General features: G+C 35.0%; 1 protein-coding gene across 2 annotated transcripts in view; it reads right to left on the reverse strand.

Annotated features, from left to right (window-relative positions):
• Positions 1–27,682, reverse strand: part of LOC121360486 (pleckstrin homology domain interacting protein) — a 106,352-nt gene that overhangs the window by 9,104 nt on the left and 69,566 nt on the right. For both annotated transcript variants that reach the window (XM_041480346.1, XM_041480345.1), the window contains exons 21-36: positions 24,660–24,800; positions 23,790–23,866; positions 22,881–23,112; positions 19,716–19,835; positions 16,021–16,128; positions 15,474–15,598; positions 15,186–15,268; positions 11,897–12,008; positions 11,618–11,679; positions 9,927–10,082; positions 7,833–7,953; positions 6,021–6,146; positions 3,938–4,010; positions 3,492–3,542; positions 3,050–3,199; positions 1,425–1,577 (exon numbers count right to left, since the gene is read on the reverse strand). In XM_041480346.1, the coding sequence (XP_041336280.1) occupies positions 1,425–1,577; positions 3,050–3,199; positions 3,492–3,542; positions 3,938–4,010; positions 6,021–6,146; positions 7,833–7,953; positions 9,927–10,082; positions 11,618–11,679; positions 11,897–12,008; positions 15,186–15,268; positions 15,474–15,598; positions 16,021–16,128; positions 19,716–19,835; positions 22,881–23,112; positions 23,790–23,866; positions 24,660–24,800 (1,890 nt within the window). The remainder of the gene's footprint in view (positions 1–1,424; positions 1,578–3,049; positions 3,200–3,491; positions 3,543–3,937; positions 4,011–6,020; positions 6,147–7,832; positions 7,954–9,926; positions 10,083–11,617; positions 11,680–11,896; positions 12,009–15,185; positions 15,269–15,473; positions 15,599–16,020; positions 16,129–19,715; positions 19,836–22,880; positions 23,113–23,789; positions 23,867–24,659; positions 24,801–27,682) is intronic.

Raw genomic sequence — 27,682 nt, forward strand, 5'->3', positions numbered from 1 at the left:
GTACTTTGAGGAGACACAGCACCTTCAATGAAACACAAAGTAATGACACAACAAACCATCTGAGCACCAGACTCGATAGGTTTGACAGATTCTGCACGTTACTGGAGACAGCATGCAAAGGAATGTGTGTCTGATACGCCAAGAAAAAAAAAAAAAAAAAAAAAAAATCTGATGACTTTAGGTTTAGTGTTCAAGAAAGCATCAGTGACATCAGTTTACTGTTCAAATAAGCATCAATGACATCAAGTAAGATGCTAAAATATAATTACATATATTTTATGTCATTTTATGTGCATGACATAGTAAAAACATCACATTCAACTACACATTGCATGCACTGAAAGCAAATAAGTTCTAGAATATTAAGACTCTTGACATAAGAACCTTCCACTTCCACTTCTGAGTAAAACAAAGAAAGATTTATTACTGTACCAATCTGTTTGGAAGAAACATGAAAAAAATGAAAACGTCAAAAGACTCTATAAAAATACACAAATCTAATGTCAGGTATGGTGAGGTCAAGGAGAGAAAGAAAGACCACAAAAGAATCCAGACCTGCCCCAAAAGCCCTGCCATTTGCTGCAACTGAAAGAGTCATTCTTTTATGGGGTATGGCAGTCTCAACAGTGAATGGGCCTGTCTGCTACTGACTGGAGAGTAATCACCGATCCTGCTAGTCACCTACTAAGAAATTTGTGCCTAGGTCTTAAAACAATGAAGTCCTAATGATTAACTATTTAGAGCACCCAAACATAAAAGCTGTTAATAATTCTGGTCTTAAAACCTAACACACATTAGTAGAAGAAAAGCTACACAGAAGCCTTGAACCCATGTAAATATGCATCCATAATTTAACTGCTATCAGATACTGCACCTACTACTAGCAGGACATCTCAGCATGAAGAGCTGTCATGTTTGTACTGTCCTGTTTCCCAGAAGTCCTAAGAGCTTTGTTACAATCCTACTGCACAGTAGTGAACAGCACAGAATTTCAACATCCTCTTCTGTCCATACCTGGATGTTTCAGTTTGGGGCAACCTTCAAAGTAAAGAAGGCCCCTGTGTATTTGTTTTGAAAATCTGGTTTCTTCTCAAAAATATCGGTTAAATATCACTATTGTACTCATAATCCTGGTTCTACAGAACTCTTCTTCCATGTGGTTTTCCATTTAGACACACTTCCTAATATTTACTTTTGAAACACACATGCAGAACATCAGAACTTTTGGTATTTAAAAAGCACACATTTCTTTCCTTCGAATATAAAGCTGCAATAGTTTCTCAGAAATATTAACATTTTAAGAACAGAAATAAACTTGTTTTTTAAAAGCAATCAAATTACACTGTCTCTGCTTTTTCGGTCCTATATTTTTCAGATATAAGTGTTCTTTCAAACAACAACAATGGAAAACAATAAAATCTTACCCTTGATCTTTTACTTGGTGTATAGGCCTTGGAATTGCTGAAAATAAGTCTCACATCTTTACATAACTCCATTGGTGACTCATAGTTGCCAGCTTCCAGTGTTTCTCTAACAGTAGCAAAGTCCATAGGAGTGTCAATAATATCTCTATAATCCTGTTTGGAAATAAGCAAAGCAATTTATTACATTTTTTTTTCTCCCAAGCCTTAATATATCACTTTCATTAGGATGGGTTTGATAAACCTGTTTAATCAAAATGTCCTCTTTAAATAACTATGGAAGACTGCTGAAGACATTTTTCCCCTTTCCACTAATATACAACATACCTCCCTTGCAAACATAGCAGGGTCACAGTTAGAAGTTAACTGATAGATGATTTAATTGATTTTATAAATCTATTTTCTGAAACACAGAGCTCAGAATTTGGTGTCCCAAGGGTTGCATTACTGACACACTGACATGAAGATAACAGTGATATGAAAGTGTGACTACAAGCCTTCTGGGCAGCTTAGCAGCTCAAACTTAGGACTAAGACTAATACTGTTCTCACATATTAGCTGTAAAATATGAAGTTTGAATACTTGAGCCTGATCAGAGGCTTATCACATCCCTTCTGAAACCTGAGCAGTTTGCCAAATGGAGACCTGACAATTTACGAATGTAATGAAGTATCAAAAACTCCACAGGTTTAGGTAGGACCCAAGTCAAGCCAACAACAGAAAATTTTTTTCCAGGCAATGGAAGAAACAGAGACATGCTCATACAAGAAAAAGCTTAAATACCAAATTTAACCAAAAAGTTAAAGTTAATCCATCAGAGCAAATAGAACCTGCAGGAATGCCTCTGCATGTTAAACAGGCTTGTGACACCAGGGAGCAGTGTGTTTCATGCCTAAGCCTAGTAGAGTGCTCTCTATCAGCTCATTTGAGGGTCTCAGATATATAGGACCACTTGTAGTTGGCCACAGCATAAAGTTTAGGTTACTTAAAAAATAATGGTACCCAGTGGCTGCAGAAGTGTAAAGACAGATCTATTAGTGACTTCTGAAAGAGAAGCATTTCTTTTCTCTAATTGAGACAGTGAATTTTGCCCAAGTTAATCTCCCTGGAGTCATATTTTACAGAATTTAAGATATGCTAGAAGGAAAGCAAGCAAAATCTTTACTTTATTACTTTAAGTTTTCATATAATCTTACTTTCAGTTTTTGTACTCTGAAATGGAACAACTGATCCTTGCCAACACATCACATGCAGCAACCATATATACACATTTCATACATATGACCATTTTTGTGTCAGAAAACGAAAGACATCTTAATTGCAAAAGCTGTAATTTACTTTAAAAGCTGTAATCTACTTAATAACATAAGCATCCCTGAATATAAAATATTTTCCAACAAAAGTATCTGAGAGAGCAGAGAAGTATTATTTATTTTGAAATTAGTTGAAAAAAACAGTAAACATCATTAAACAAGTGACAGTGAAGTGCTGAAAAGAATTCTGTCACTACAACTGCCTGAAGTTTCAATTGAAAGAACTAAAGGAATGGTCAAAGTTAAAAAAAAAACAAACCAACCCACCACTTAACAACTGGATTATAACCAGTCATCTTGTTCTAAAATACTCACTGGATACTCAAGAAGATCCACTGGTTGTCGAAATGGTTCAGAGTCTTCACACTGAAAAATGAGATTCAGCAGCTCCTGGCATTGCTTCTTCCATGACTGAATGTCATATGACTGAGCCCTATTACGTAGCCGCCGCTTCGGCTGATGGTCCTGAAATGACAATATGGCCTGGTGTATATTAAATAAAATAGCTGCTTTTACAAAATCTAATGGAAGAGTTACCCCACAGGATATAAATGAATTCACAACATGCAGCAGCACAGACAGAAATACTTATACATTGAACACTTCAGTAGAACAACATATCACTAAGTCCAAAACCTTCAAAAAGCTGACATTACACAATACTAGAAATATTTCAGTTTTACATTCCATTGTTTACAAATACATTTTAGCAATTGTAGCACTAAATAAATAAATATAAAAATTTAAAAACATTTACCTTTCTTTTTCTAGTGGAAGTCCCTGGCACATTTGTGTCTTTCTCTTCTTCCTTTGAGCAAGATAATGAGTCGCATAAAAAGGTTAAAAAATATAAGCATATATGAGTAGGCAAGTTCTTTTATATTTTAAACTTATAATTTGAGTCTTTACAGTCCTACCCCCATCCCTCTGAGAAGCATTTCATATGACTGTCAATTTTGAGAACCTCTCAGAAATCTAATCAGCATCCTCCAGCAAACTACTAAAGCTCTCTGCACTAAAGGAAGACAGGAGGCTGGATTTTCACCCAGTTTCCCAGCTGACAAGAAGAAACATTGTACTGACAGAAAAGTACACTCCACTTCCCAGCAGTGACTGAAACCAGTACTTTGATCCTCCACAGGACAGACAGCGGTCTTGTTTCTCCAGCATATCAATGCCAGTGCCCAAGACACAACCACTTACCTCATCAGAGTCAGACAACACTTTCTTCTTCATTGCGTTGTATAATGGAATTATGTCATAGCAGCTCTGGTCTCTGTAAAAAGAAACACAAGCTAATGTTTATTTTCTGTCATCACCTGTGGAATAAACTGTAATTTGCTTAGGAAAAGGAAAATATTTATGAAGCCATTCCCAAATAAAATGAGAATGTGTTTAGTGCTATATGAATACTAAGAAAATTGAACTAATAAGTCAAGCTAACCATCTGTTCAAAAAGTTGTAAAATATAGATCACTTAACAGTGCCAAAGTTTTAAAATTAAAAATCATAATCCTTTACCGTGCATTTGCCAGCATCAGAAAAACCTAATCCTGTACTATATAAAAGATCTGAGGCCCATCTAGCTTTTTAAGGAGCATTACAGTACATTTATTGTACAAAAGTGAAATTTAATAATTTAGCACTCATAATGTATGACATTTGAAATGCAAGTGTGGAAGGACTAACACTGTTATTGCATAAACCTGCATAATGAAATCAGCAAAACATGCTGATTCTCAATTCTTGATTAACAGGTAAAACTCCTCTACAAAGGAAAGCTCAAAGATGTTCTACTATGTAGCAATATAAACCACTGGGAAGAAAAGTGGTTTGTAACACTTTTACCACTTGTAACTGTAAACACTCAGCAACTCCACATGGAATCAGAGTCCCTAATACAGGCTACTGCCATTACCACTAGAACAGCTGTGAGAGAAGATCAAAAAAGATAAACTAACTGCAACAGCCACCGTCCATTTTCAGCTCTTTAAGATACGTGGGTAACATAAGAAACTAAGACGTATATTCTCAGAGGCATCTAGATATTTTAATCTCCTTAGAACCATGGGCTTTACTTTCCATTGTCTAGGCCTTCTACCTTACAGTTACAACCATAAAGTCTGGGCTTTACATGTATTGCTAGTTCACTTAAATTAATAGACTCAAGCCACATTAATATTAATAGACTCAAGCTATAGCCCATTATTAAATTAGTGTATCCAAGAATATCCACTAATTTAACTAAGCCAATTAAAAACATACACTTTGAAAAACTCTGAGCTACATACACTTTGAAAAACCCTGAACTGTTTAATTAATCAGAAAGAAAAACATGTAGGACAAAGATGTTAAAGAATAAAATTAGTAACAGAAAAACCCTTTAGATATGTATCTGTTCCTAATGGTATATACTTCACTAAAACTTTTAATGTCTAAAGCAGTAAAGTGTTTTATATTTTCCAGAAAATATCATATATCACAGGTACTAGAGAAATTGAAGATTTATTTATGGACTCAAAGTTGTAGATTTCCAAATACTAAACAGAGTTATAATTTTTTTTAAGAACACACAAATAAAAAATAACTTGATTCAATTTAACACTGACAAACCAAATCACTAAAAATGTCACAATTTTTGTTAAACTAATGAAGTATCTTGCTGTGTCTACAAGGTGGAAACAGCAGTGCTCATTGTGTACAAGCAAACCAAGGCTGTGGGCATAGTAAGTTCTTACAAACTTCAGTTCTGTAGATGTGTCAACTGACTGAAAGATCTTAAATATTTGTCAATGAGTTTGTCTATAGATAATAATAGAATGTTTGAAAGACAGCTACAACTTCAGTTGACTACAAAGCCTTTAATTTTTACTTTGTAAACACATAAAACATCATTTTCAAAGCTATTATAAATTGTAATCCAGATTTTAGAATTATGTTAACACAGCCAGTATTAAACTCAAAATTAGAACTCCTAACTTAGCAATGAATATATCGGTAACTTAATGAAGATCTGTAACTCCATGAACTCAAACCCATTTTTATCATTTGGGAGAAAGTCTCTCAAAATAAAATGCCATGCCAATCTATGCCACTCAATGTATTACAAAACTTGTTTTGCAAACTTATGGATTCTTTGTCAACATAAGCTCTATTCTCTTCTGCCCCAACAGCGGACAACAGGTTTATTTAAAGTGCAGAACTATCTTATTTTAGAATTCAGATATAAAAAGGCTCTTGCCTTGGTAAGAGATAGGAATAACAACAGACCTACTAAGCAACTCACTTTATGAAGTGTAGCAGAAGATCTGTGACAAATTTGGCAGATTTGACAATAGGACTTCCAGGTTCGTTAAATGTGCGAGTATTGTGTTCGATGTACCGGACTTCCCACATTAACGAAGAAAGGCGCCTGCATCAAAACAGTTGGCAGAAAAGAAAAGGAAAAAGAAATAAGGACAATTTCTACCAATGTATATGAGCAGGGAAAAAAAACATTACAGCCTTCTTCTCATGCACCATTGTTTTTCCCTTACATCAGAAAATGTGCACATCAGATATGCTGCCCTCAGTGACCAGCAGCAGGCAGCTTCCTCTGGCTTCCCATTCTATGTTATATTCTGTGGTGATCTATACAAATGGCTTTAAGAACATACAGCTGACACCCCTCAGGAAAACTCAGCTGTGACACTTCAGCTTTTATTTTTCCGTTATGATATATATAACCATCCTACATCGCCTTTGAACTCAGTTAAGGATTAACAAAATAGTAATAAAAATGTTTCAGAGTATACCTTTTTCTGACAGACAACAATCAGATTTCCCCTGATTTAATAACCTAACTATAGAATAGCCACATTATAAAAAATTATGCACAGAAGCAGAATAACTGAAAAAATAGATCAAAATCTAAAAAAGATAAGAAGATAGTAATGACTGATGGCATAAAAGTTACAGTTTTATGGTAAGCCTCATGAAAAACTACCAAAAATCAAAAGTGATCTGAACAATCCACTAAACATATATATATATATACATAAATCACTGCAAAGTGCAATACAATGTGGTAGGTTATTACCTAACTAGGCCTCAGCAATATTTCAAACTCAAACAGTCCATTTATTGAAGGTGTGTTGATTACCAAAAATAACTGCTTTCTCTTTTCACAAGAGAAACAAAATCCAGCAAAAGTCCATCTGACAGCAAAGCAGTGAATTATAGAAGAGAAAGCTGGATTACCTCATATGACACAATAAACAGGGAATTCAATATTGCAATAGAATGATAAAAAACAGGTGCTATTTTGAAAATGAAAAAGCAAATTTAGTTTAGAATTCAGTCTTCATTTAGCATGTACAAAACAATAAAAATTAACTTCGAAATTGGGCCCAAACAAAATCCTATCCATATTTATTCAAAAGAAACTAAAGTGACACTGATTTTAAAATGAGAAATAGAACAAAAACTCAAGGAAACTGACATAAGAACTATAAAGAACTATACTCCCATATAGATATTTACTAAAAAAAAAAAAAAAAAAAAACAAACAAACAAAAAAAAAAACCCACAGCAATTGAAATCAGTTTAAGAAAATATCAAAACAGTATCAAAAAGTATAAGTTTTTTTTGTTGTACAACAACTCAGAAGTTCAACACCAATAATTCAAGAAGTCAGATTCTATGTAGCTGCTTAAGTGATACAAGAATATTTTCTAAAGCACATCAGGACAAAAAAAAACCACTTGAGATATTTCTAAGGTTTCTCTTATTAAATTTTGAAAGTACTTTAAAAACTATTAAGTGGAAACTTTATCCTTTGGACTAAAAGTCACTTTACTAACCCTGCAGTTTGAATCTCACATGGCATAAGTCATTTACATAATCAGGAATTTGAACGCCATATAGTTCGAAAATATACTTTGGAGGTGTTCAATCCATTGTTGAGTTTTAGAAAACGGAAACCTAGATTGAGGATAGAAGATGAAAGGAAGTAAAAGCACGCACCCATAGCCACCTCCTAGTTTGGTATGACAAGACAAAGAGCTACCAAAAATACAGCCGTTCGTAGATCACAGCAGAACTGAGAATTGGATCTAACCTGTAAAATCTGCTTTCCAGTCTTTGCTTAATGGTACTGAGGTCTGTGGGATATGCCACAACAGTGCAATACATTGGGTAAGCCTGAAGATCCACTGGTGCCACAAATGCAGAAGCAATATCTAGATGAAAAAAAAAAAAAAAAAACCAAAAAAAACAAGCAAACCACAAAACCCCCAGTGTTATATACCACAAACTTCCATAGCAGTTTCAAGATTCACCCCCCCAACATAAACCATTTCTTCACGTTTGAAATGCACAGGAGTTTCCCAAAAATAACAGTAACTAGATACTCCAAATGATTTCTGATATTCTATTTAGAGTGCTTGCTGAGGTTGTGCTGTACATCCCATTGCTGCAGTGACTGGGTGCCCATTATGTTATGCACGAAGCACCACACTCCCCAAAGGCATAGCAAGTGCATATTTGAAATACAGACATTTGAAAAGTATAAAAATTATACACAGATGAAGGCATGCAATTCAATATAGTTATTTACAGCACAGGCTCATTTCATTTCACTTTATATTGCCACTCTCACATCTTTAAACAAAGCAATACATTAAACTCCGGCCATAAAAGTTACAGTGCTATTTCAGCCTCTGTAAGATGTGGGTAAAATCCACACTCCAAGTAAACAGAAACACTCTCTCCTGTCCCTACCTAAAAGCAAAGAAGCCTTCCAAAGCCAATCCAATACAGAGCTAGAGGGCTGCTGAGCAATTTAAATCTGTGCACCTAAACAACCTTGCTTTTTGCCTCCTGTATTTAGAATCATCATGAGGGCTTAGACACATCATTCTAACATCTTGTATCTCAAGGAAAAAATACTGTAATACAAAACCATAAAATCACCTTTAAAAGTACCAAAAATCTTTATGTGCTGCTGCTAAAAGACTGCTCTTCTTCTAAAAGCTGTTTACTTACTCTTTTGAATGTTCTAGCAACTGCTACTTTGTACCGATATGCACCACAGCTGCTATAGCCGAATCCCAAACTAAGCGGTCTACCATACACATCATAATGCAATATATCAAACAATTATCCTTAGCTTACTCTTACAGCAAAAGCAGCTCAAATTTCATTTCCTCACAGTTTTGGGGTTTTTTAACAGAAATCTCTAATTTGTTCTTCTACACTGTACAGACAATTCCTTAGAGAGAAGGGAGGCTTCTTATGCAGTATGTCAAAGAAACCATATGGAATATAAAGGTAATCAGAATTAATTCAAGAGTTAAGAGGTTTTTGACTTGTTTTGAAACATAAATCTTACTTTGCATCAAGTGCTTCAAAACTCAGTTAAAGAAAGTATCTGTGACTTTTATGTTTAATGCATGACCACTGTTAGCCCAAAACCTAAGACTGCTGATTGAACATCTTTTGATCCCCATAAAGACACACAGAAGACTCAGAAGACTCATAATTCAGCCTGTATTTACTGATGGATCTCCATCCAGACATCCATCTGTGATCAGGCAAATTTTGCAGCAATGTGTTAAACATTTTAACAATTATTTTTTCAGAAGCTGCCTGTAAAGAATCATTGCTCCACAACCAAAGAGCAAGTAGCTTTCCTAAGATAAATCAATTGCTTTTCCCTCAACATTTTACGTAATTAAGGAAATGTGGGGAAGAAATCAGGAATTAGAAAAGGCTAATACAGGGAAAATTCACATATAGATATTAATTATCTAAGTAAATCTATGCTTTTTTTCTCCTCCCCCCATCTGTCTGTAATTTAGTTAATATCCACTTAATCATACAGGTTTTAATTTTAACCCCAACATGAGATTCTGGTAGCTAAAGTTAAAAAATCAAGTAACTTGCTTTTAACATATAAAACCCAAACCCCTAGCATATGTCAAATTATCTACCAAGAAACAATAGTTACCGTGGAAAACAGGAAAAAATGTAGGTTTCATAAGTACTCACTATAAAAAAACTTCAAAAATTTTCAATGAAAAAGTTTTGTTACTGTTAACCAAGAGGTTAAATGTGAATTTTATCATATTCATTTTGGTAATGTCAGAAGTGCACATGATCATAATCTGAAAAACATAAGCCAAAAACATTTGCTATATTATTCAAACTTTACCTAGAGTCATAAGCTGATTTATCCCTGCAATAATTCTGTCACACTCCTCATCTCGGGTCCTGGAACCCCACTCTCCATCCAAAGGTTTGTAGAGCAGTGTTCTACGTTCATCGTCAGTTAAAGGAACACTAGTTCCCAGTTCTTCTGGAAATACAGCTGGAATGTAATATGAAAATGAAATAAAACATAAATGTTTGTATCTTGTGTAATACACATACCTGTAAATCAAAGATACCATGAAATAATTTTTTATAAATGCATAGTTCTTGATTTGTTCAAAGACATTTTGGATGTATCCAGTATCCTGTATATTATTCTGTGTTACATTTAAATCCTTACAATGCAGTTTGGTGTAGAGGTCCTCCCTGAAGATTTATCCTCTTCCAAATACTAATTGTAAAATTTATTTTAGAACCAACTAAGACACTCATTTATCACAGTTAAAGCTTGTGGTTTGGTTTTGGTTTTATTCTGTGTTTAAAAGCCAATACTCTTGGTAATAAGTTATTTTGGTAAGGAATGGCAGATGATTTTCAGAGAGAGTTTAAGATAACTTTGACATCACTGCTAAAACATTCTCCAGGTAGTGGTTCTACACTGCCACAGTTTTGAGGTCAAATACTAAAACCACTGTTCCTGAGTATGCAAATTAATAGTCTTATCACCTTAGCATCCTTGAGGACCTACCAATTTTGAGTAGTTTATACTGTAACAGCAGATTTTTCAAGTATGATGTTGAGCAGTCCTCTTAACAATTTCAAGAATTATAACAAATGCTGATATTTGTGAATATAGCAAAAAAAAAAAAAAATCAGATTCAGGTTTAGGTATCCTAATCAGTACCTATTCCTTATCTGAAAATGGTTTTTCCTTTCTTAAGACAACAGGAATTGGCCTTTACTAAAAAGTAAACAGGGGCAGTCTATTTTAATTATTTATTTTCATCATGTTATCACTAACACCTCTCTTTTACTTATGACAAAGAGATACCTATTAAAAGAAGGATTGAACCAAATTAAAAAATTGAAATGAACACAATTAAAATTAAAATAATTATGAATTATTTATGCTTACTTTCAAGAGACAATATTATCAAATGTTTAATAAAAATGCCGATTCTACTTTGCTTTTTAACAAGAGTTCTATGAAGTCTTAGAAAAACCTGACCAACTAAGCAAAAAACTGTGAACATGTGAATAGTGCCCATGCTATGCTGTCCACTCTGCAGCCTCTGTATCTGCTACATGTGCTGGGCCAGAGGGGGAGGAAAATGCTGCTATTACCAAACTCTCTCACAGGCACAGGTTGCATCTGCAATGCACTGAATAGCTGCAGGAATGATGACTTATCTTCAAGCAGCAGTTTCTTCAAGCTAACCTAGGGCATGGGTTTATCTTCCTAATTGTACAAAGAGTTAAGTTTAACTGTACATTATCAATAGCAATTTTTGTATTATTTCTATTTTCAACATCACTCAGTTTATCTAGCATGGCTGTTTTTTCCTAGTTCTTTTATCTTGATTATTTTTTAGTTTAGTAATTGATTTAACGATATTCTTTAAATGCAACTGGCTTACATTTAAAGTGGACCTTTTTCCCACTTCCCCGAAAAAACAGGATTGTTTATGTATGACATATATTTTAATTTTAAAAAACACTTGTACAGCAAATTATATTAATGAGGTAACATACCATTACTTGGTATCAGCTCCATGTCCCAAGGGCTCATCTTCTCAGTATCACCATTGTCCCAGCTTAAAAATAAACACACTTAAATTATCTACTAATATTGCTTCATCAATGTAATTATTTAATGTTTGTAACAAAACTTTAAATTATACACCACAGAATATTATAATAAACTGGTACAGTGAGATGCATGACTGAATTTAATGAAAGTAAGTTTCTCAGTCAGTACTTCAAATGAAGTAACTAATTTACATTAAAAAGATTGAAGATAAATTTGCTAACCAGACATTGTAGCACTGAAATAAGCTATCAGGATAATCAGGCTGAAGAGGTTCCTGGCTTTCAATTGTTCCAAACCACCAAGCATCATCTATCACTGACCTGAAACGATCACCTAGGTAAGAACACAAAATAATTTTGTCAATATAAGGCATGCTACCCTCCCAGAAAAGCAGGTTTAGAGATATCTGGCTTCATCTTGAATACAGAAATCCTTCTGAACATTGGAAAACTGTAGGCAGGCAAGCATGAGTCAATGCTCAGTTAAAAACTAACCAAACTATTAAATTATTTCTGAAAATTGTTTTTTAACCAAAATGAAAGTTAATATAGCATTTTAGAAAAATCATTATTTGCAAATCTACCTACATCTTCTTTATTTATTAATTTATTTCTTAATTTCATATAAAAGGTAAGACATTTCAATGCTTTAAGACTCCTTTAAAACTCAAATCTACTTGCATTAAATACTACATGCTACCTTAAAATAACTGAGCACTGTGACACTTCTGTATGGGGAATATTTTACAAGCTGCTGAGCTCGTCCTCTTTAGTTTCTGAAGTGCTTTTTCAGCAATGCAAATGTAACTCAAGAGGTTCATTCTCTTTACTATGCAGGCAATCTGACTGATAATGGAATAAAATTTATTAAAGCTTGCTCAAAAGGTTAGCAAAGTAATTTACTGTGACTTGCAATGGCTTCACCACCACAAAGCATTCACACAGCTGAGAAAAAGGTCAGAAACATTATTAAAAAAAATTACACATGAGAATGCATGTATTACACACCATCATAAATGCTAACATTTTCTACAACACATGCCACAAAATTAAGAAACGATTTTAGTGTAGTATTCTGTTCAATACAAGAAAAAAATGTAATTTAAGCCTGAGATTCCAAGAACTACACATTTTTATGTCGGATTTGAATATATACACACTCTCAGCTGCTGCAGTATTTGTTCCATTTCAATACATCCACGCCCTGCCCAAATGCTTGCTGAAGTTGTCTGAAATAGGAAGTAAATCTATTCTCAAAAATGGTCTGCTTTCTTTACTGCATTTTTTAAAAAATTGAATTTAATGATCACTAATAATTCAGGACAATTATAAAGCTTCTACTAATAATCCTAATTGTGCTGAAGAGAACCAAGTAAACCAGAAATATCTGAAATGCAAGATCAAAAATGTAAATAAGGGCTGATGCTTTATTTTGAAAGAATAATTTATTTTCTGAAAAGCTATAAAATTACAGTTTTCCAATACAGCCTTCCCTAGTGATCAGTTTTACAAAGGAACGTCCATAGGTACAACTAGGAGTGACTTCACTGAGCTGAATATTAAGCAGATCAAAACCACTTAAAGAGGCATATAGTGGCAGCTGCTTCTAAGGTCTCAAGAGCCACAGCATTCGTACAGACAGAATGCTAAAGCAGAAAACAACATCAGTGAAAGAACCGTCTCCTGAATCTCTACTTTCCCCATGTCCTCTGTGCTACCTCATCTATGCAGAGAGCAGTCTAAAATCTCTCAGAAGAAGGCAGCTCTAGTGCAGTTTTCCAGAACTGAGTATGCCTGAATAATGTTCACTTGAAGATAACAAAAAAATGTATGTGCAACTCACAGTGGCTGCTATGTAAGAGACAGGCATGCACACCTGTCCTAGACACACAGCTGAAGTTGCAGGAATACTTCTGGAATAGCTTTTAGCCCAAGTGTTAAACTCTTTAATACCTGGGTGAAACTTACAAAAGTTTAACTACACCTTACTATAGTTAAACTTGAAGTTTAACTACACCTTACTATAGTTAAACTTGAAGTTTAACTATAGTAATATACATCTATGCAGTAAATAGAATCTGAATGCAAATAAGAACATGTAATTTCAAACTTTATGTTTGTTTTTTTCTAAAAGGATTCATACAATTATACAAATTTAATATTAAAAAATATAATAGATACGCAGATATTCTTCCCTAAAACAAAGCCAAAACAAAAACAAAAATTCACATTATTTGCACTGGAAGCTTGATAAAAGGTCCTGGTACTTCCAATACTTTCTGTGTAGCTTGGATTTATTCCAGATGGCAAATTTCTTGAAATACAGAATGAGCTCAGGAAGCCTGGCTAGGCTGTTCACAAACAATGGCAATCATTCTGCTGCTGCTGCAATGATTTTGTGCAAAAACATGGCATGGCAGAGGAAGACAAGACCACAGATCCATAACCATAAGGAAAGAGCAAAGCTTAGCAACCTATTAGTAGATCTTCATCAACCTTGTCACTTATGAGATCTTGAAACTGAAATGATCTTTGAGAAGAAATCAAGGTTTACATTTCTTATTGGATCAGAAGTCTAGGATCTTTACCAAATTCCCTAGAGAACTGAAGATGAGCTATCTTTTCAGACAACAGAGTGTAAAGTATGAAATGATATGGAACTTATTCCTATGGCATCATGTAATTATACATTAGAAAGTACCCAACCTAAGGATAGTGCTGAGGCATACAACCTAAGGAGATCAAAGGACAGGAGATTAATTCATTCTATGGCTGAAAGGTGATCTTTGTCATCATATGGATAAGCTGACTTGTAAATAGATCTGACTGGAGGACCTACCACTCATGGGCATTGTTCCAATATCCAGTATTCCAAAATAACTGGGCACAGGCAAAGTAAAAAGAATCCAAGTCATTCCCTCATCACTTGGCAGTGAATTTTAACTATATATGCTTCAGTGAAGTTAAACCACAGGGTTTAGAAAAGAATTCCAAAAGTATAAGAAGATGGAAAGAGCATTCTTTTTGTACAATCTAGACATCAGTTTGCAATTTTTGGAAAAGTATTCCTATGTTTTCAGCAGAAATTTCAGAAATTGGTAAAAAATAATCCTAGTAGCAATGCAGTTGTAGGAGGGCCTTCAATTAAAAAAAAACAAAACAAAAACTAGATACAAACAATATATAGGTTACAAAAAGTTTTCAGCTAGCAATAAACACCACATTCCTAAAATCTATCCCTAACTATTCTCTCTGCAAATATACAAATGAAATTTTCTTTGCATTTTCTTTTAAAGATCACCTGCAATATTTAGCTTGCTTGCTGCCACTTTGGTCAAGGACTAAGTAGAACTCCCCAGCTAACTATGGGCAGAGCTTACTCTTTGACTTCAGTATAGTATTAGGATTTCTTTACCATAACCTACTTTTAAGAAAGCTATCATGAAAATAGGTAGACACTTAGAAAAACAAACAAACAAAACCACAGCACACAACTTTCCCCACAACTCACCTATATTCCATCGCCTATGCTTTGCATCATCAAACTGCTGCCTCAAAACTAGGAAATCTATGACATCTGGCATATCATGGTACCTAATTACAACAGAACACATAACTATTAAGCAATAAAACAGCAAAAGCATAACATAAAGCACATAAAAAATTAACACTTTGAAATCAACACTTGAAAAGCACAAGGTCAATATTAATGTAATCATTTAACTTTCAACCTCAACACGCCCCTGGCCATCCCCATCCAAGAAAACCCCCAATTTGCATACAATATTGCTTTCCTTACTTCATGGTGAAGGCTCCTCCAGTCAGTTTACCCGTATCAGGGTCAAGAAAAGCTAGTTTAAGACAGCAGAGAGTAGGCAATCCCACTTCATACTTAATCCCAACTATTTTCATCAGCTCTTGCTCCTAGAATAAACAAAATACTATGTACCACCACTGAAGTTAATTGAAATAGCTTTCTGAAACATGAAAACATGGGTAATTGAATGTACTATATTTCTGCCAGATCATGTGAAAATCAAGAATCTGAAATTTAGTCTTCCACAACGAGCTATTATTTCGCAATGCAATATGTTTGAAAATATTTTGCTATGAAGTATAACCATCTTATCTGCTCAAGCTGATACAAAAAGTAGGACAGTTTAAGGTCTGATTTAATTTGACTGCAAGTTAAATTTTTCCCCTTATCTTACAATATTAAGAGCACTAGATTTACTTGTATCAGGGACTTACTTCCAATTAGTTGGGGTTTTTTTGTTTTTTGGGGGGTTTGGTTTTTTTTTTTTTGTAATATTAAGATACAAACAAAAAAGAAGAAGTTGTCATACCCGCAATTCCATTTTATGCCACGGTTGTTTCTTGGGATTAATATTATAAATTTTGTTCTTCTTGGCCATTACAACGTATGCTTCATGACCTTGTCGGAAATAGTAAACCTAAAAGTGAAATGTGACAGTTATCCCACAAAGACTCTATGGAGCTGAAATGCTAAAAAGTCACTGCCATACAATGTGTGTACTTTCTATTTCATCAACTTTTCAGTCTGTTTTCCTGCCAAAGTCAGAGGTTCTCAAAAATTAAGTGGAGAAAAATTTAAAAAGCTATTATAGAAACATTTACCAAAAAAAGCAGAAAATACTTAGAACATAATTTTCTGTATGGACAATAGCCTAAATTACACATGAGTGAGGCCAACAAAATCACTAACAAAACCATCCATTTATCATTGCACCATGGAGCAATTAAATGATGGCAACAAGAATTCCACTAATCTACCTGGTTATACATCACTGCAGGACAGCCCTAAGTTAATTATGAAGTATCACTAAATTCACTATCTAGCTTATTTTTTTTGAACAAGAAATATATTCTAGAAGGAAATGTCTGTTATTGTTCTGGTAAGATTTTGGTGTTTGCTTCCATATCACTGAAAAAATAGCCTAACAAATGCCTGAACAAATTAAAATAGACATTTCCAATGCTTATTAATTTTTTTAATCCTTCTAGTATAAATTTCCATGGTTCAGACATCCAAAGTCTAATCCAGTTCTGCTTTGATCTTGTTTTATATCATACCACATGGATGAATGCTTTTATTATAAGCCATCACTGTAATGAGTTAGTGAGCTGAAACCCATTAACATGTATTCAATGAATGTATTTGAAATAGGAAACAGAGATTCCACAAACTAGTTAGAACAAAGATCTGATAAATGGCTGTATTCTTGCTACAATTTATGCCAAATAAAAGATTCTCTTCAAGTGTCCCAACATGGGATTTCCATCTAATAGCACAAAGGAAAGACAGCTTTAATGTAAAGGTCCAGTACAACAAAAAAAGCAGAGCAGAAATCACTCAAGTTTTAAAATACACAAATAAACACACTAATATTTGTATTCCTACCTACTTTCCAAAATTCTTGTATCATAAAACATTATAAAGAAGTCTTTGCCAGGTTTCTGCATTAACAGGTACTGAACTCCTAGTGTCACATGGCAAATTTTATCTTTTTTAAATAGAGGACTCAGCTCCACATTTTTTTTAAATCCCTGTTTTTAGAGTATTCAATATGCATAATATCCTCATAGGGACAAAACGTAAGCAGATACAAAAGGCATGAAAGCAGTGAGAATCTCCTAGGCACTGTCAGAATCTATCTGTCAGGAAAAGGAACAGAGGCTACTGAGAAACATCTGAAGGCAAATTTACATTACAGTCTAAACATTGTGATGATTGTTTCCCATACATTCCAGTGAATCAAAACAAAGAAAAGTGCACAGGCTACAAATGATCCCTGCTACACTTAGTGTTTCTGCTAAACCACTACATAAATTCAACCCACTGTTTACAGAAGTGAAATATTCTTTATTTTGCAAATGACTCTAAGCATTGCATTTTCTGGCAGATGAACAAACTGGAAAGATATCTGTGAAAAAAAAAAAAGAAATCATGTCTTTTCCCAAGAAATAATATTTTTATTCTTGATGAATTCCTGCTTCTGCATGTTTGCTGTAGTACCCAGACAAAACTGTTTTTTATCGTGTTAAGAGCAGAACACTGCAACAAACATGCCTGGTATTTGGGTATTCAGACATCGAAGTTGCAACCCCATCTCTCTGGTGTGTTTCCACCATTCCTCAAGTCACAGGGCAGAATCTGTAAACAGCACTATTCAGAAAGGGAAATGGGATGGTATGTGCTATTCTCATACACTAAGTGTAACTAAATATAGCACTACTGTTTTTTCCTTATTTGTTTGTGCAGCTTGAGAACAAATTTTAAATGTATCTCCCCCCAAATCTTACAAAACATACCTACCATCCAACAAAGTGTTGGAAGGCCACACAATATCTCTTCTCACAACATTCCTATAATTAAACCAACCCTTTATTTCTGTGTATCTCAAAAGTAACTTTCTAGATGAATAATTTTTTTTTCACATATTAAGTAAATCCAGACAAGGCAAGTATCACAGATGGAATTTGAGAGAGAGCAGCTGGATGACAAACATACTCTCTGTTGGGGCAATTATTGCTACTTTCTAGGCACAGGGCACAAAACTTCCTGTTTTCCCACATAAAGCATTTTCAGCAAAAGGATGTACCCTACTTAGATTATTCCTAGTACACACTGTACATGGTATTCAGCAGGTGCCAAATCAAACACAATTGTTTATCTTACTAAACCAATACGATGTTAAAGTCTCCTGAGCAGTATGGTACTGATAAATCCTTGGCTGCTTCACTGTATCCAGATGGTATCAGGCACCAAAAATATTTATTTGGACTTGATCTTTTGAACAGCAGTCTCCAAAACATGCTTCCTGGAGGGTATCAATCCATAAGCATTCTCTCTAGCTGCAACTCTCAACTTGAAATGCTCCTTCCCTCCTTCGCTAGATTTTGCTGATGTAATTTTTGTATAGCTGTGCTGTGAACTGGATCAGTGAAGTGATCCAGTAAAAACAAAACTGCTTGCACATGCAACCTCTGCTTGCAACATGCTCCTGATTCCATTTCTGAGGTGGTGCTCCTAAAAAGCTTTAGCTTGGGAACAAAGTTAATCAACTTTGCCACCATGTCAAGTATTTCTCCAACAGCATTCTGAACTATACAACAACTATGTTTAGTAACTCAGAACACATGCTGCCCCCCAAAGAGACAACACACACTGCCCATTACAGCATAAGCCAGCTATTTCCTCTTATTTTAACCTGAGGGGCTTTTAAGAAACGTGCACAGACTCTGGCTTTCAAGATTGCATTCTACCTAATACTACTTATTCATAGAATTCACTGTAATGTTCACCTGCTACACATTCCAAAACAGAAACTGGTGGGTATCCTTTTGCTATCTTATTTTGAGACATCTGGGTTATGTTTACGAAGTATTTACAGTCTGGTTTGGATAAAATACATATATACAAAACTTTTCTCGTGGTTTTCCATTGTAAGAGATGAGCAGAATTTTTTTATATCAGGAACACAAGTGATAAGGACAATATCAGAGATTTTCTTCAGAATAAATGACTTTTTTTTAAAATTACATCAAAACAATCATATCAAGCAAAAAAACCTGCAACCTTCCCCAGGAGGCTTAATTCCTGGGGTTTTTTCCAAGTCCCAAAGGAAGTATGTTTTCCAGACTTAATTTCATACCTGATTTCTTACCTGTTCTTCAAGACACTAAATGCTCTACAATTAAGGAATACTTTCATGACATAAAGCACTTCACACGACTTGTCTACAGGTGTCATAAGGAAATCAACAGACTGAATACCATATAAGAAGGAACACTACTGCAACAGCATGGAATAATAATAAAAAGTTAAAGCAACACTATGCAGAATATTTTCTAAGTACAAAGAAGCGAAAGCAAATTTTAGCCAGACCAAAGAATGCTTTTAAGAAAATCCAAAATATTTTGATTGTAAGTCTTCAGGGAAAAAAAATGCACAGACAAAAATGCAAAAGGCAAAAACAAACTGAAAGAAGCAAGGACACAGAGGGAAAAACTACAATACCTCATCTCCCATCTGTGGGACAAATGGGCACCGCCGAGGAACAGTGTCTGTAATCCATGCTGAAGGCAGCCATTCTTCCAGTGTCAAACCATTTTCTGTCAGAACTCCTACAGCCAGCCTCTGAAGAAAACATAAAGAATTAGTAGAAAATTATTGTTACTGTGAGGATTAATCTTAACTGCCTTTTGAGATTTTTTGTCGGGTGTGTGGGGACGAACTCCAACAAAAACTGAATTTAGTAACAGTCTAGTAATTATGTCTCATGCCCAAAAAGATAAAATAGAAGCAGGTCATTCTCTTGAGCCAAATTCACATGGTTGCATTGGCCAAAAAGGCACTAAAATTATACAGCTGCCTCCAATTAAGGAACCTTGCACAAAACAAGGAGGAAGAGATTTATTAAGTAAATCATGTGAAAGTCTCCTGGACTGCGTTCATCCACGTTACCTACTAGCATATTTACTATAAAGTGCTGTGGAACTGCATTTTCACAATGCATTTCCACATCACATGCTTGTAAGCAATGACACTCAAGGCAGTTGCTTCTCCTAGGTGCACACTGCTTGTCTGTATCCAGTAAGTCAGATAAAGCAGGGGTTTGTATAACAATTCGAGCAAGGCTGCTTGAAAATTCCTAACAGGATCTTGTGTGTGTGTACAGAAAGCAACCCTGGACATCTGTACAGAAATCCACTTCATACAGCCACTGCTGGAGGACTGCATCTCCAGACTGCAAAGAGGATATGCCACATGTAATTCCATTACACCAATTCAAATGTGGTTCCACATGACAAGAAGCACTGTGATGATTGCACCAGTATCACAGAAAAAAGCACACATGTAGTAAATAAATTTAAAAAAAAAAAAAATCAAAATAGAACTTTTCTATTGTAATAAGTCAATAACATAGAAGCACTTTGTGAATTCTGAGGTTCAAGCAGCTCTGTCTTGCAAAAAACTGGTACACTGCATCAGAGCAAAGTGTCTAGCTAACTGGTGAATTATGGGAAGGTAAGAAACAGCCTTTAACCAGAGAACCTTCCCTTGTTATAACTTTACACATTAATCATCAGTTTAAATCTTTCTAGAAGCCAAGTCTGATGTTAGTTACTTATCAGGAAAGGACTACTCCCAGTGACTTTATTAAATAATTTCTGAAACTGTACTAAATCCTTTAGTAATTAGTTCCACTACCTGACTACACACTCAAGTGGGTTTGGGGTGGGAGGGGGATGTATAATGGGAAAATGGCTCATATTTGAGCTTTATGTCTTTGTCATCAGGTGCAACATCTCACTGTAACAAAATAAGGAAGGAAATCATTCTGCATTTATTCCTTCCTAAACCATGATAGTTTTATACAAGTCTTTTCATCATATCTCTTCCAAACTCTCTCCCTTCTAAGAGTCAGCCTCTGTGACTGATCTCAAGAAAAATATGTTCAGTACTTTTGATCTTCCTGGGTGATCTTTCCTTGTCCTTCGCTGCTGTATCATTTTTTAGATTGATTTTTGGTAGAAGGAGATTAGAAATGTAAGCACTATTCAAGATCATTAAACGCATGTATTAACAGAGATGAACGTCAATTTTTCTCTATTCCTTTTTTAATTTTAGGATTCTGTGTGTGGCTACAGTCAGAACTTCTTTTTCTTCAATGGAAAGTCCTAATTTTGAATCAGGGTCAGAGTGAGGAAGAACTTTCTACCAGAAAGGTCTGTGAGCTCTCTGCTCAGTAAGGAGGTAAAATGCCCACCACAAGAAACTTCAAAGACTAACATCTGTCAGGAATGACAGGTATAATTAATGTTACCTAGGGATAGAGGAAAGAGAAATTATTTTCTGCAATTACTTCCGGCCTCATATTTTCTTCTGACTCAAGAAATAAGCAGGTCAGCTTTCAAAGTCTGAAATATTTAGGCCTGGTACTTTTTGAATCAAAGACATCCCATATCTCAATAACTGGGACTGAAATGGATGCAAGATTCCCAAAACACTCCTTTAAGTTTTAACCTAAGTGGAAATACTAGGCTGTCAACCATTTTTTTATTTTATAATAAGAAGCTAAACTACAAGTTTCAATCATTTAAAAAGTCCCCTACCATCTATTTTTCTTATCTGCTTTCTTATTCCTTCTGATAACTTCTTTTGGTTTCAGACTGTGTAAATAGCAATATACTATTAGTATTGACAGTGCAACTAATGACTATGTACAATACAGAAAAAATAGCCAAAACAAAGAATAGAGATTACCACCTGACATCCTGTATGCCATACCAGAGATTCACAGCTGACCTGACACTGTGCCAGCCTCTGTGTTCAAACAGCTCTTTTGTCAGTCTACCTTCTAATGAGGGCTAAAACACTGAAATAATTATCTTAAATAATGCTGAGGACTCCTAACCTAATAAATAAACAAAATACAGCTACTTAGTTTAGATGATACAGTTAGCTTCTTTGGGTACTGGAAAAATAGAAGCTATAAGTTTACAAAAACAACTAACATCTACCAGATAGATCACTTCTGGTCTCTGTAAAGAAAGAAGGAAGAATGAAGTTTTCAGATCTAACAATTAAAAACAAAACAACCTCTCAAAAAACACAAAAATAACTGAAGTCACTGGAAATTTCTATGTATTGATCTAAACTGGAATTATATTAGAAAGCAAGCAAAATACGGACAACAACAAAATCCTGATCAAGTCATATTTCCCTTGATGGAGTCAATATTGGCAAACATAATGCAAATATCATATATCATAGAATTGACAGGAAAAAATTACATGGCTGTGCAGATCTAAGAGAAATTGCAATTACATAAAAAGACAAGTCAGCACAGCTGTAAAAAATACTGGCAATTCATAACAATACTCAATTGTATTGGAAGTTGAACACTCTGCTTCCACAGAAAGGAAGTTTCTGGTGTGAGCAAGGATAGTGATAAGGACATTAGAAGTGCTCCTTACATCAAATGTATCATATTCAAAAGGCTTATCATTATAGTCATCTGTCTTGCAAGAGGTCTTTCATTACCATTTCTAAAGAGCAAAAGTCATTATGTGTTTTAAAATTAGACAATATTAAGTTGTATATGTAACTGAATCATACATCCAATTATTTCTAAGTCAGCTGGAATGAGCAACCTGTAACACACAAAGAACATCTAACCTTTTGTTTTCTCTCTTTGGGTTTCTTCTTCTTTGGTGATGTTGATGGTCCATCTTTCTCCTCAATACCCTTTTTCCTTTCCTTTTTAATTTGCTTCCTTTGTTTTTCAGGTCCTTCTTCGTCCTCTGAACTACTTTCTGCTTTCTTTGTTTTAATTTTAGGAACTTTCTTTGGTGGTTGCAAATTGATTCCTGCATCTGCCGTCCAGTCAGAATAATCACTAGAATAGTCACTATATATGATATAATAAAAAAAAAAGAAATTAAACCCTTAAAGTTAAAAAGTGTGTTGGATTACATAATATAACCCAATAAAAGATTACAGTTAACAGTCTAGCTAACTGCAATGTTTTAATAGTTAAAACCCTGATGATTAAAACCCTATATTCTATCTACAGTTTAAATGGTAATATACCAAAAGCCCTGAGATCATTTGATCTTGCAAGAAACTTAACTTATAGCATCCATTAAACCCTGTGTTTGCTTCAGCAATTCAGGATGATAAACACTGAAGTCTAGATATTGTTTTCAAGACTTCTGGTTTTGAATAGCTTTGAATGAAAAAATAAAGGATCCTCTTATTTGCTCTTTAATTTCAAGAATCACAGCTTAGATGGAGAGCCATATGAAACTGCTGCTACCTGCCTCAAGTGTCTGTGTGCCTGAAAAGAAATACCTTCCTGCAAAACAATTCTGCTTCTAGCAAACAAGGAAAAAACCTTCCCTAAATTTTAGTTAGCAACATGACTGAAAATTAAATCCTGAAAGTTTTGTGTTTTTGTTCATTTTCTTCTAAATCTGCACAAGTGTTAGTTCTTACTCATTAACTGTTCACAGTAAAAATTATTAACGTTTTCTTAGAAAGAATTTTCTCTGATTTTCTCTGCATGTTATATATACTGTCATTTACCTGGAACTGCCATCACTGTGCCATGCTCTTTCATCATCTTCTGATGTTCCACCACTGGCAACAACTACCTCCCCTTCCTAATAAGGAGAGCAGAAGGCATTGGGAAGAGGCAGAGGGGGAAGCAGAGAAAAATAAAGGATTTTCTTTAGAGCTCAATCTATAATATATGACAATACAGTGAAAACTTTTCTAGGCTTTATATGTGTTATAATCATTTGGCATTCTAGAAGTTTTATGTTAAAAAGGAATTTTAGTTTGCAGGAAGTTCCTTTACTTTAGTGGACTTATATAAAGAAGTATGAAGATATCTGTGCCTGGCCAGATGCAGTGTAGAGCAACATTTTTCGTCACCATTTGACAAGGTTAGTTTACCTTCTCAAAAATTATTTTAAGTGTTTTTAACATCATGTCTCCACATCTTTTCAAACAAACAAAAACCCAATATGAACGTTATGCACTCCTCACTCATTCTCTACCATCGTTACAGAAGCACAGAATAATTGAGGCTGAAAGGGACTTCTCGAGGTCATAATATCCAACCTCCCTGTTCAAACGGGGTCACCTAAAGTTGGTGACCATATTGCTAGGTCATGTGGGCAGTACTGACTAGGCTTACAAATTGCACATATACTTTGCAAAATACCCTTACAAATGAGCATTTTTCTCCTTTATCAATTACTTTTTAAGTCAAAGCTAAACATATACAACAGCACGTGAAAACCTAATACAACATAATTTTGAAAGAGGTGAAAGGAAACGCCCAATGAAAAATGTAACTTGAGTTTCCACTAAAACATTTCATTAGCTGAAGCAGGAGCTCAATGCTTAGAAAAGGAATGTGTAAGACTGTCTCAAGAATAAAGCTCTTACATCTGAAGAACTGTGTCCATTCTCCAACTCTTCAGCAGGCCTTGCAGTTTCTTCTGCTGCATATCTCGTACGGTAGTTGTGCTGATTAGCTGCTTGTTTCTTTGAGTCACTAGCATCTAGTAAATTATCATGAGAATGGTTCTGTGAAGATATAAAAGTCAAAATACTTAACTTTTGAGTATACATTTTATTAATACATAGCATTTTCTTTAATAATACTACTCCAGGAGGGAATTTTTGCATTGGCAAAAAGCTACAAGTCCAAAACTAAAGAGCTGGTGAAGAAAACACTCCACATGCATAGCTGAATGAATATCAGCACCAAACAGTTCCGTGTATTCTGGAAATAATTAAATTTCTCCCAGACACAAAAACAATTTTTAAATCTGCAATTATGAAAAATAATCATTCTCTGCAAAGTAAATGTCAGTTAATAAGGATTAAAACAAGGGCTAAAACATAATTACTGATAGGCTGCTAAGGGCTTGTAAAAGCTTAGAATTACACTAAAAATGGCTAAGGAAAGAAGACTCTTAAACAGAAGTCCAGAGTGTTATTTTGCAGCCAAGGGGTCAGATGTGTTAGGAAAAAAACCCGCACAGTAATACATCCCTTAGCATAGAGAGATGACTCTTAGCAAATACAGACCTTTAAATAGTATGATGATGCATTGAAGAATTCAAATGAATGAGTCAGTTTGAAAGAATATGAAGCTTAAAAGAATGAAATAAAGCTGTAATTTAGAAACACTTATGCTACAGCATTAAGAGATTTTGTTCCTCCTGTAGAATATATATAATGCAAACACTTGCTCTCTACATCAAGTGTGCAATCTTGTGTTAAGTCTCCAATCACTGCGGAAAAAACCCAAGAGTTATGATCTCAATTTCAAGAGTTTTGTGCTCTTTTTTTTTGGCACGTATAGTCGAACTTCACCCTAGCTCAAATCCAACAAAGTATTTTTTGGGCACATTACTAAGTGTCACAAAAACAGGTAAACTTCCCTCTGTTCCAGTGTTATCCTCCTGCCATAAAAAAAACCCCTCGGATATCTACTAGATGCTGATAATAGTTGGAAAAAAACAGTCCCAGAGATGAAGAATGTAGTACTGGAACAAAACAAAGAAAGGCACTAATATTTTGACAGTCTTCTAGTAGAGCAGACTGCTTGTACCTATTCCTCTTGATTTTTTCTTTTTCTTTTGCAGGAAAGAAAATACCTTTTCTATCATGTATGATAAAAGCTGGTTCATAGGTTAAATTTTCTTCTTGAGGAAAATAACTCCCATTTTTTACAGTAAAAGCTGTACTAAAACTTGGCTAATCAACACTAGCTAAGATTTAGTTTTCCTTAGCCACAACAATCATCATTCAAGTGCAAGAAGTCTAGTAACTAGTTTTTCTCCCACGCTCCCTGTTAGAAGATACACACCTTCTGCAAGCATGACTGCAACAGCTCTGTAAAGTAAGCCAGCACATCACTCTGTAAAGTTGTGTTCCAGTTTTCATCAGAGCACAGAGGACTAACACAAACTGCTCCATGCTCATTTCCGTGAGTACTGTGCTTCTGTTGTTCTGTCCTTCTGTCTAGTTGGGGAAAACTCAGCACTGGCAGCACAGTTACCAGAGACACTTCTAATGGGACTGCTCAGCTATCAGCATTTTAACATTGCCTAAGACTTTTGAGACCTGGGGCACTCATTCCTCCTTCTGGATTCAAACTGGCAGCACACAAGAGATATCCTCAAGCTCCAAGGCAGCCCTAAGCCCAGTAGCTGAATCCATCACACAGCCTTCTGTCCTTCAGCCTTCTGGGGCCGCTCACTTCTTATCAAGCTCTCAAGATTCATTATAGAAGCAAAGAGGTCACAAAAGCCAGTGCTATAGTAACTTGTTTCTGCTACTGCACTGTGCCTTTTTCACCATGAAACATAGTAGGGACATAGCAGGGACAACAGAATGGAATCACATAACCCCTGTGAAACAAATTAGTCAAGTATCCATTACAATAAGGGGACATATTTTGCAGAAGATACATTACAGCTTGACTGCAATGCTCATGTCTTCTCTCTAGAAACAAAAGTCATAAAATCCTTACCTCTCTGTTTCTCTTCAGAGGTGAGGTTTCTCAAACAGTTACTATAAATACAGCTTTTCCCTACTCAAATAGAACTACAGATGCTTGGAAAACTGAAGCACTTTGCATTACTCTTTGGTTTTGAAAAGAGCTCTTTTCTTCTGGCAGTTCAAAGCTTGAGGGGAAAAAACAACAGCCCCTCCACCCCAATCATTCCCATATGGAAAAAAGTAACACCACTGTATAAATACTGGGTCATAGTGATGCTTTGGGAAAGATACAATGCCAAGAAGAACAGGAGAAAAAAAAAAAGAAAGGAAAAAACCAAACCCACAAGTACTTATCCATGAGTAACAGAATGATAGAATGAAGCTGAAAAGGATCTCTAGAGGTCACCTTGTCTAAATCCACTGCTCAAGCAGGGATGAGAGAAGTGGTATACAATTGCCTCATCTTGCAAAAAAAATGCATTTTAACATCATTCCTATTCAACTTAGCTTTTCAAAATCTGAAGAGAAGCTGTAAGGCAGAACTTTATTTATTTGGGAAGGGGTGGAGTTGAATGTGGAGGCTTGACTATAAAGAACTACAGGTTTTTTTCTGACAAAATGTAATTATCACCAGCATGTTCAACTATAATTGAAGATATACAGCTGATGCCTCCTCTCCCTCAATATTTAACCTAAAGAAAGATCTTGGAATTGTACTCTCAACTCTAACAGTAGGCTGGGAAATAAAGCCAAGATAAACCTACGATTTGAGGTTCAGTCATCATTTTCTCTCTAAACACTTTGATGAGCAGTCATATATGCTGACAAGTACCTTGTACCTTGTCCAAGGCTTCCAGTCAGTATCAGAACACATCTGTTGATATACCAGAAATTACAGCTCCTGACAGAAGTTTTTCTGTGAAATAAAAATGATGGCATTTCCTGTATTTGAGAGG

This window comes from Pyrgilauda ruficollis, unplaced genomic scaffold (assembly GCF_017590135.1).
Source record: "Pyrgilauda ruficollis isolate IOZ18807 unplaced genomic scaffold, ASM1759013v1 scaffold51, whole genome shotgun sequence".
Taxonomy (NCBI): Eukaryota; Metazoa; Chordata; class Aves; order Passeriformes; family Passeridae; genus Pyrgilauda; species Pyrgilauda ruficollis.